The sequence below is a fragment of the Motacilla alba genome, chromosome 20 (assembly GCF_015832195.1).
Source record: "Motacilla alba alba isolate MOTALB_02 chromosome 20, Motacilla_alba_V1.0_pri, whole genome shotgun sequence".
Lineage (NCBI taxonomy): Eukaryota > Metazoa > Chordata > Aves > Passeriformes > Motacillidae > Motacilla > Motacilla alba.
This window is the reverse complement of record NC_052035.1, coordinates 7,153,762-7,163,110: the sequence shown is the minus strand read 5'-3', so window position 1 is coordinate 7,163,110 and position 9,349 is coordinate 7,153,762. Positions and strand designations below refer to the sequence as shown.

The window sequence follows — 9,349 nt, the reverse complement described above, 5'->3', positions numbered from 1 at the left end:
GCGCGCCGGAACGGGCGGGGCCCGCGCAGCGCGGGCGGAAGTCGCGGCGGCCGCGCGTAGCAGCTTCCGCCGGGGCGGGCGCGGTGCGGGCAGCGAGGCGGCGCGGCGGGAGCGGCGGCAGCAGCGGCGGCGGCGGGGGGAGCACGGAAAGCCGCAACCATGGTGAGGCGGGCGGGCCCGCGGGGCCGGCGGTGCAGCGAGCTCCGCGCCGCGCCGGGCCGGGCCGCGGGTAACGCGGCGCTCTCTTGCAGACGGTGGGGAAGAGCAGCAAGATGCTGCAGCACATCGACTACCGCATGCGGTGCATCCTGCAGGATGGGCGGGTGTTCATCGGCACGTTCAAGGCCTTCGATAAGCACATGAACCTCATCCTCTGCGACTGCGACGAGTTCCGCAAGATCAAGTGAGCGCTGCGGGCTGCCCCCAGCCCCGCTCCCCGGGGAGGGCCTCGGGGCGAGACCGGGACAGCGGTGGGGCAGCGTGTGCTGCCGGCTCCTGCCAAAACACTCATGGGTTTAGTCTCTTCTGTCTAATCCCCAAGCTATCATAGCTTTTGGGATCCTTTGTTTCCGTTCTTTCCAAATAACCAACATATGTGATACCATTTGTAGCAGTTGAGATTTCTCTTTGTGCTTAGTTTGAGGCACATAAAAATGGGCTTATCCCTGGAGAAGCAGTCTAGTCATATATCCTGCTGTAGAAGAAGCAGTCTAGTCATATATTCTGCTGTAGGCTCAAAGAACAGCATGCATTCTTTCTGTTTTTCCTTCTGCTTTGCAATTTTTTTTCCTCCCCAGACCTAAAAATTCAAAACAGCCGGAGCGGGAAGAGAAGCGAGTCCTTGGTCTTGTGTTGCTACGAGGGGAAAACCTGGTGTCCATGACAGTTGAAGGACCACCTCCAAAAGATGTAAGAATGAGCAGAGAGCTAAAGAAAAAAGAAGGGAAATCTGATGAATTGGCTCCTTTGCAGGGGAACGCTATTACTGTATTGTTGTAGACTACCAGATCTTACAGATGCTGTTGTGTCTAGGTCCAACAAACTTCACTGCAGGAAGCTCTAATTCCTTTGTGGGCTTGGACATTTCATTGGACAAAGGAAGGCTGTGGGCATCTGTAGGATCTGAGGACTTCTGATAAATCTTTCTCTTTGGGGGCTGTGTTTCCAGACTGGAATTGCCCGGGTACCCCTCGCTGGAGCTGCTGGAGGACCTGGTGTTGGGAGAGCAGCAGGGAGGGGAGTGCCAGCTGGTACTCCCATGCCACAAGCTCCAGCAGGATTAGCTGGCCCTGTCAGAGGAGTGGGAGGACCATCCCAACAGGTGAGATACTATGACCCATATGGCTTTTATTATTTGGTGCCAGTGTGATGCAAGAAATTGGTGTAGTGGAAGAACTGTAATCTTAGTTTCTGTTACCACAAAGTTTGAGCCTAGTGAGGCTTTTTTTGATATGAGATCTCCCTAGGTATTGTCCTGTATGACAGAAGAAGAGAGTTGAGGTGTGTAGCCTTTCACACACAATTCAAGTGGTATCCATTGAATCATATTACAGGTTGTAGTGTTATTTAGTAAGTTAAGAGAAGACTGGTGTAACTTTCTGAAGGGGAATTTCAATGTTACTTTTTAGTTATTACGATAAAGCAGGTGCTATTTTTTCTGAGTCTGTTTTGTCTCCAGGTGATGACACCCCAGGGTCGTGGAACAGTTGCAGCTGCTGCTGCAGCAGCCACTGCCAGCATAGCAGGAGCCCCAACTCAGTACACACCAGGGCGTGGGGGTCCTCCCCCACCCATGAGCAGAGGAGCCCCTCCTCCAGGTAGGAATTTCTCTGTGGAGCTCATGTTTTGTTGCAAAATCGGTAGTAAAATTTTTCTGATGAAAATCTGGTATTGTGGGAGATATCCTGATACCCAGCTAGTGCCTTGAATATTCTGCTGCATTGACGTGCTTGTCTTTTCTCTGGCTTAAGGAATGATGGGACCTCCTCCAGGCATGAGACCACCAATGGGCCCCCCCATGGGAATGCCACCTGGCCGAGGGGCTCCGATGGGAATGCCCCCCCCAGGCATGAGGCCACCACCCCCAGGAATGAGAGGTGAGCAGAGGCTATCCCAACTGCCATGGGGCTCTGAGAAGCTGGAATAAAATGTTTAAAGGGGGATGTATTCCATGTCTCCATAGCTCTGCTGGTTGTCCTAAGTGCTTTGGTGCCAAAAAGGGTTCTATGGCTGCTTTGAACATGGGGGAAATGCCTTTTTTGTTTAGTGTTGCTGCTTCTTTTCTCTTCAACTCTTTCCTTTGTTCCCAGGACCCCCTCCACCTGGCATGCGCCCCCCAAGGCCGTGAGAGTTCTGTAATGTACCTCTGAACTGGGAGAAGACCAAGGAAGGGGATACACTGAGCAGTACCACCTGTCAGACATTTGCTATGTATATTTTATATCTACTGCTGGTAACGTTTGTCCTTTTTAATAAAGCTGGAAAACCTAGTACTAGGAGTCACTGTTGTGCTGGTCTGATTGTGTCAAGAGTGCAGCCGTTACTTTGTACTGCTCCACACTGGTCATCCCAGAAGAGCAAGCTTGAAGAAAAAAGCTTAATTTGTATAGACAGAAATTAACAGTTGTTTTGTGTTCCTTATAGGAATTCAAGCATAACAATGAAATTTAACTGGCTGATGGAAAAAGGACAGATTAGGAGAGTGGAGATGGTAAAAAAATTAAAGAAACCATCTTTGTGACAGGTAGTTTGAATAAAATGTTTTCCCTATTATAGAAATGGGTTCAAAACCACATTTTTTCAGCTCTGTTAATTGAGATCACTGAATTGTATGAGAAAAAATTTGTTCAGTTTTTGCCTTAAAGTTATTACGTACATGAGCTAGAAAGATGTGACAGATTCCAGCTCTTTTAGCCAGCCATAAAACAGAGTCAACATCTTACAACAAAAATAATCCTTTATTTCATGGGTTGCTACAGATGTTTTCACAGTCTTCAACCAGGTAATTGACAAACATCCCAGAGCTATTCCACAGCTTGAAGAAAAACTTCAATTTTCCTGAGGTCGTCTCCTTGCAGTACTACAAAATCGAGGGCCTGTACAGTGTGTTTGAAATTACCCATTTGGTAACAGTTCTTACTTTACTTTCTCTTATACCTGCAAGAGAAGATAACAGAAATGACATTACTCCATCAGCCCAACTCTCAATGACAGATGAGGAGCAGCACTGAGCATTTTCTAGACAAAATGGTCTCCCAAGCAGAAACCTATGAAATGTGTTATCAAAGGCACTATCCTTGATTACCCCCAGCATCAGACCTGCTAAAAGAGGGTACTGCAGAACCAACACACCTTTTAGTAGGGGCCTTTAAACAATGACAAAAGGAGGAAGAATAAAGCAAGGAAAAAGCCCCAAGACTTGAACAAGAAAGTAAAGGGAACTATACCTGGACTTGGATTTGAAGTTCCCTCCTTTCCTGCGCTGGGCGATACCCAAGCGTTTTCGATCTTCAAATGATGGGCTTTTGAGAGAGAGGGGAGGGAGGAGAGGTCAGCCATGTCACAGAATTATATCAGCAGGACAGGTACCACTCAAAAGACCCCTGCCCCAGTTTCAGAACCTCTTCCCCAATATCAAAGTATCCCTGAGGAAGTACGGAGATGCAAATAAATTCTCATTACTGCAGTCTGCACTAATGTAGACCTGCTAAGACCTTACCCGGCACGGTACTGCTTCAGAGCCTTCCTGCTTGTGTTGGTCAGCTCTTCATCAAACACAGACAATTTTTTCTTCTTCTTGGGACCTAAAAAATAATAAGAACACTGGTTGTAAACAGAAGGCCACAGCATCATCACAGTACTCTTGAACATGACAACTAGCATGAGGCAAATGACTGCAAACATGGACCCTGGGCCAGCACTTGTGGCCATTCCTTCAAAGATCAGTGCCTCTCTCTATATAGACTAGATTAATTTACCTATTTCTAGCAAAGTAAGGGACAAAGTTAGCTGTAAAACAAAAGTCTCTACCTGCTGGTGCTGCTGCTGGTTCCTCTTCTGGCAAGGCTCTGGCTCTCTTTGCTCGGCGATTCCTCTTTGCCAGCCGCTCAGCATACATTTGAGATTTCAGGATCTCAAACTGTGACCTTTCCTCTGGCTGAAAGGTGTTAAAACACAAGTTTTGGTGATGTGAAGCTTTGCTAAGGGAAAACTATGATAGTCTGGCCAGGGTCCCACTTGTCGACAAATAAACTCACTGTCATTTGGCCTTTTTTCTGTGTGTCCTGAACAAATTTCTTCCTTTTCTTTTTCCCTCGTAATGCTAAGTCAAATTCCTGCAGGGCTTTAGCCACTGGAAAGAGAAAGAAAAAGAGAATAAAGAAACTCTTAAAGCACAGAGAAGAGGCCAGCTGTGGCTATAGAATTTAACATGGCCACAGCATCATGACTCACATTTCTCTTTCTTCCTCTCCTCACGGGTCTGGAACCAGCTCCGCTCCAAACTCTCACTCCCAGTCTCTTTTTTTCCTGTCTCCAGCTGCTTCTTTGCCTTGTTGATCTGTAATAATTCAAGAAAGATGTGAGCTCATGATAGCTAAAAATTACTCCTCTCTTCCCTTTCTAAAATAGGCAGGTTCAGTACACTTAGGGTAACCTCATAATGGACTGTATCACACCAGATACTAAAAAATTGCTTACCTGGGCCTCTGACTGCTGCATCTCACGTTCCTCACGCTCCAAGCAGAGAACTGCATAGATATCTTTCTCTAGATTCTCAATCTTCTCCCGAAATTTCAATATGACATCTGAAAACAATACCATATGAACACCAGAGGCAGCTCATGTGAAGTCGATCTTGTTTTTCAGCACCTCCTTTAGTGTCCCTCTGTACCATGATACTCCCTGTGTACTCTCTCCAGCTTTTTACCTCAGTAAAAGTACCACATACCTTGGGGGAGGATTCTGGCTTTCACTGGTGTTTTAGCAGTCTTGACAATCTCCTTCAGCATCTTGCGCTCTTCCTCACCCACCAGTGAAACTGAACGACCAGCCTTGCCTGCCCTGGCTGTCCGACCCACACGGTGGACATAGTGTTTGATGGTGTTAGGCATGGTAAAATTGATTACCTGTAACAGAAACAGTGTTAGTAGGGAATCAACATGAAATGCCTCATTAAAAACCTCAGCATTTCAAACACTCACTGTTTTAACACCTTCAATATCGAGGCCACGCGCAGCCACATCTGTAGCTACCAGGATATCAATCTGCTCATCCTTAAAGCGCCTGAGCAGAGAAAGCAAATGCATTAGCAATGAACGCAGCCAACTACTTCCACCCTAAAACTTCCAACTTGGAACTTCTTTTTAGCTTAGGCTTGCTAACTACGCCTGCTAATACCTGAGCGATTCCAGCCGCTGTGTCTGAGAGAGGTTCCCATGAAGCTCCCCCACCCGCAGGCCCATCAGTCCCAGCAGGATGTGCATGCGGTGAGCTTGCTTCTTGGTCTGGGTGAAAAGCATCACGTGATCCTGGAACGTTCGTGTCAGCAGAGCTAAAAGAAAGTCCTCTCAGAAGCCTGCTCCACAGTGTCTCACCGATTCCAGCTTGCCTTGGCTCACCACTAACCTGTTACAATGGCCTCCCGGTCCCCCTCCCGGTTGGGTCTGATCCGGATAAATTCCTGCCGCAGGAAAGGCGCAACATCTGTGTTGCTGTTCACGAAAATTCGGACGGGATTTTTCAGGGAAACGGAAGCCAAATCTTTCACCTACAAAAACAGGTTAAGAAAAAAAAGTCCACACGATTTCTGGTAAAAAACCTAACAAATTGCCATTCAACCTCCTGCCTGGGTATGTTTCTCAGCAGCTTGTCTTACCTCCTCAGTCATTGTGGCAGAGAAAAGCATTGTCTGACGGTGGTGGGAACACAACCTGATTATTTCCTTCATCTGTTCCTCAAAGTATTCATCCAGCATCCTACACAGGAGAAAAGAGCAAGGTAAGGCAGCTTCACTTGGGCCTGGCCAAGAAACATTACATAAGGCAGGACAACAAGGACAGCCTGATAGCCTGGAGAAAGGAAAGCAGAAAACTGCCATGTTTTTCATTGCTGTCCTGCTTACCCTACCTGTCTGCTTCATCCAAAATCAGCACCTCGACACTGCTCAGGTGGAAAGAAGGACAGTTGTGGAGATGATCAATCAGTCGTCCAGGAGTGGCAATAAGAATGTCTGGCCCTGAGCGCAGAGCAGCTTCCTGAGTCTTCACATCCAGGCCACCTGAAAGAGAGGGAATACAGACTGCTGACCCCCTGGGCACACTGCAGCAGAGTACAGAGATGCAAACGGCCTGAGAATAGGAAGCACCTCAGATAAAACCACATTCAAAAACAGATATGACCCCACATTTTCTGTCTCAGAAACAGGTAAGCAAGCACAGCACAACCTTGGAAAGCAAGATTTTAAACTGCAATGTATCTACTAGAAGCATAATAACCACACAGCCTCCAGTTTTACACACAGAATTCCCAGTTCTGTATAGTGGTTTACAATGAGCTGAACAGTTCACATAAATGACTGAACTCACCTACTGCCAGGCAAGTTGTGACACTGCTGAACTGTGCCAGCTGTTTTGTGACAGAGTGCACCTGAATACCCAGTTCTCGTGTTGGCACCAGAACCAGAACACGTGTTATTGGAGCCTGACGAGGTTTGTAAATCAGACGCTCAAGGACAGGCAAGATGAAGGCAGCTGTTTTACCTGAAAAACAAAACATTAGGAAGGGTTACCAATTATTGTGAATAGCTGATTCTCTGTTTCTAGCACCCCGCTCAACCCCTACCTGTCCCAGTGGCAGCACAAGCACAAATATCCTTTCCCAGAAGACCCACTGGGATACAAGCCTTCTGAATCGGGGTTGGTTGCTTGAAGCCAAGAGCTGTGATTGCCTGGAAAGGAGAGAGAGCAATTAAACTCTGTCTCTGGTGTGGCCACACCTGGAGTGCTGTGCCCAGAGCTGGGCTCCTCACTACCAGACACTGAGACATACTGCAGAGACAAGCAATGGGCTACAAAGATTATGAAGGGCTTGGGAGCACCTCACATCTGGGGAAAGGCTGACAGAGCTGGGACTGCTCAGCCTGGAGAAGGCTCAGGGGGAAATCTGTCAATGCCAATAAATATCTGATGGGAGGGTGGAAAGTGGATGGAGGCAGGCCCTTTCCAGTGGTGCCCAGAGACAGAGGCAATGGGCACAAACTGAAAAATGGTGGTGTATGTATTTAGTTCCCTCTAAACACAAAGAACCACTTTTTCACCTCAAGGGTGACCAACTACTAGCACAAGGGATCCACAGATGTTGCAGTCTCCAGCCCTGGAGATATTCAAAGCCATCTGGACACATTCCTAGGCAGCAACTCTAGGTGGTCCTTCTTGAGCAGGGGTTGGACAAGATGACCTCTAAAGTCCCTTCCAACCATGCTGTGATGAGTCTTGCTCAAGATAACACATTCAATCTTTGATTGACACAATCAAAGAATAGTTTCCATTAATCTATAATAACAGCTTCTAAAGGACTATCACACTAGCTCCCAAATGATTTCCTTGTCAGAGAGGCTGCAAAGTGATGAGAAATTTGACAGTTCTAATTGTTGGCAGGGAGGCTGTACAACATTTTTCAGAGTAACATGTAATAAACCAGCTAGGTAAATACCTTCAGCAAAGGTCGTGAAAGATTCATGTCCTGGAATGACAAGTTATCATCATATTGAGAGGCATCTTCAAAAAAGCTCTCTGGTTCCTAAAAGCAGGAACAACAACAAAACTGGAACAACACATGCAGCAAACAACATGTTATCAAAGGGCTCTGGGCTGGTTTCTGAGCTACGATCTGTTAACCAAAGCAAATTCCTCTATAAGAAATACTGGAGGAATTTGACTAGTTTTTAACACTTACCACTTCTCCCTTTTTTGATCTCTTCTTTTCCTTCACTTTGACCTTATCTGCAGAGAAAGAGAAATGTGACAGGAATTAGGAAGCACAGCTAAACCCTTAACAAGATGAACTATCTTCACCTTGTAACTTCATACTTTTTGCTCTCAATTCAGATGTTGAGGGAGAAACCTCAGAAACCAGTAGAGGCATGTAACGGAGTAAAATTGCCCAGTAAACATCCTTGTTCAGGGATGAGTTCAATTATGGAAACCATTCAAAATAAACTTGATTAAAAATAGAACTAATATTGCAGAAGGCAAACAAAATATAAAAGATGCTCCTTGCCCACTCCCAGAAAGGCTTCGCTTCAGACTTTTCTCCAGTGAGCCAACTCTGTGTGATTCTTGGCCATCTCAGTGTGTACTGCTGATACCTGCTTTTGTGAAGATACTTTCATCATCCAGTGAATACTCAGACTCCACATCTTCTTCATCCCTACTGCAATCCTCATGCTCCTTTTTGGTTTGATCATCTTCAGCCTCTGCATCCTCTTCTTTCACTTTTGCTTGTTTAGTTTCCCTTTCCTAAAATAAAAATAAAATTATGAAAATGTTTTAAAAAGAAAGGATGTAAAAGAAACTTCAATCCTTTGTGAGTATGTGTTTGTTATTATGAGTCCATCCATAAATCCACGATTTTGCATAACTTTAATCACTAATAATTCTCCAACCTCATCCATTCAGCAACACATCACATGTGGCAACAAACCGAGCCGAAGTGATGAGCTGCAGCCAGAGCACAGTGGCTTGAAGGAACGGCCAAACACACACCAGTCTTTTCAGCAATAAGAAAGACTCTCACCTGGAGCTTCCTTTTCTGTCTCACTTTCTCAATCTTCTCATCCAACGTCGTAGCTGCTTTCTAGGCAGAAAACCACAACAGGAGAGCTGTAAGAGGAGCCCAGGGGAGCAGTGGGCGCCGTGGCCTCTGGCACAGCAGCTCCATGCCGGCCTCAGGCCTCACCTTGCCGCGGAGCTGCCGCAGCGCCGCCGTCCAGGCATCCTCCCCGCCGGCCTCCGCCTCCCCGAACACGAAGTCGGCGCTGAAGTCCCCGCGGGAGGGTCCCCGCCGCCTGGGGCCCGGCGCCCGGGGCAGCTGCTGCGGAAACAGCCGTGAGCAAGGACCGCGGCCCGGCCCCGCCGCCCCGGCCCGGCCCGGCCTCCCCGCCTGCCCGGCCCCACCTCCTCATCCTCGGAGTCGCCCGATTCGGAGTCCACGGGCACCACGTCCCCCTCGGCGATGGTGCCCACCAGGCCCAGGCTCTCCAGCGTGGCCATGGCTGCGAGCCGGAACCCCGCGGGCCACGCGTGCGCTGCGCCGGGCCGGGGGCCGGGCCGGGCGGGTGGGCAGAGCCGCG

At 47.8% G+C, this 9,349-nt stretch overlaps 2 protein-coding genes across 3 annotated transcripts; one reads left to right on the top strand and one right to left on the bottom strand.

The window, feature by feature from the left end:
- Nucleotides 1–18: 18 nt before the first annotated feature.
- Nucleotides 19–2,498, top strand: SNRPB (small nuclear ribonucleoprotein polypeptides B and B1). Its single transcript, XM_038158879.1, has 7 exons — nt 19–162; nt 252–403; nt 798–909; nt 1,169–1,321; nt 1,679–1,817; nt 1,971–2,096; nt 2,310–2,498. The coding sequence occupies exons 1-7, from the start codon at nt 160–162 to the stop codon at nt 2,345–2,347; spliced, it is 723 nt and encodes a 240-aa protein (XP_038014807.1). The 5' UTR covers nt 19–159; the 3' UTR covers nt 2,348–2,498.
- Nucleotides 2,499–2,938: 440 nt separating this feature from the next.
- On the bottom strand, nt 2,939–9,329 carry DDX27 (DEAD-box helicase 27). Of its 2 annotated transcripts, none has more exons than XM_038159193.1 (21): nt 9,174–9,329; nt 8,956–9,090; nt 8,794–8,853; nt 8,366–8,516; nt 7,954–8,000; nt 7,711–7,797; nt 6,841–6,946; nt 6,585–6,758; nt 6,127–6,277; nt 5,876–5,975; nt 5,626–5,767; nt 5,398–5,551; nt 5,202–5,283; nt 4,949–5,126; nt 4,699–4,805; nt 4,453–4,558; nt 4,257–4,351; nt 4,030–4,156; nt 3,719–3,803; nt 3,447–3,521; nt 2,939–3,156 (listed from the first exon to the last, which is right to left on the bottom strand). In XM_038159193.1, the coding sequence occupies exons 1-21, from the start codon at nt 9,267–9,269 to the stop codon at nt 3,141–3,143; spliced, it is 2,274 nt and encodes a 757-aa protein (XP_038015121.1). In that variant the 5' UTR covers nt 9,270–9,329; the 3' UTR covers nt 2,939–3,140. The 2 variants fall into 2 exon arrangements, with proteins under 2 accessions (XP_038015121.1, XP_038015122.1); XM_038159194.1 differs by having other exon boundaries at nt 8,956–9,087.
- Between the last annotated feature and the right edge of the window lie 20 nt (nt 9,330–9,349).

Coding starts and splice junctions, on each gene's coding strand:
- SNRPB (XM_038158879.1), top strand. Junction 910..1,168: donor AAGGACCACCTCCAAAAGAT/GTAAGAATGAGC, acceptor CTGTGTTTCCAG/ACTGGAATTGCCCGGGTACC. Junction 1,818..1,970: donor CAGAGGAGCCCCTCCTCCAG/GTAGGAATTTCT, acceptor CTCTGGCTTAAG/GAATGATGGGACCTCCTCCA.
- DDX27 (XM_038159193.1), bottom strand. CDS start 9,269: ATGGCCACGCTGGAGAGCCTGGGCCTGGTGGGCACCATCGCCGAGGGG. Junction 7,798..7,953: donor GATCAAAAAAGGGAGAAGTG/GTAAGTGTTAAA, acceptor TCCTGCTTTTAG/GAACCAGAGAGCTTTTTTGA. Junction 4,157..4,256: donor AGAAAAAAGGCCAAATGACA/GTGAGTTTATTT, acceptor AACACCTTTCAG/CCAGAGGAAAGGTCACAGTT.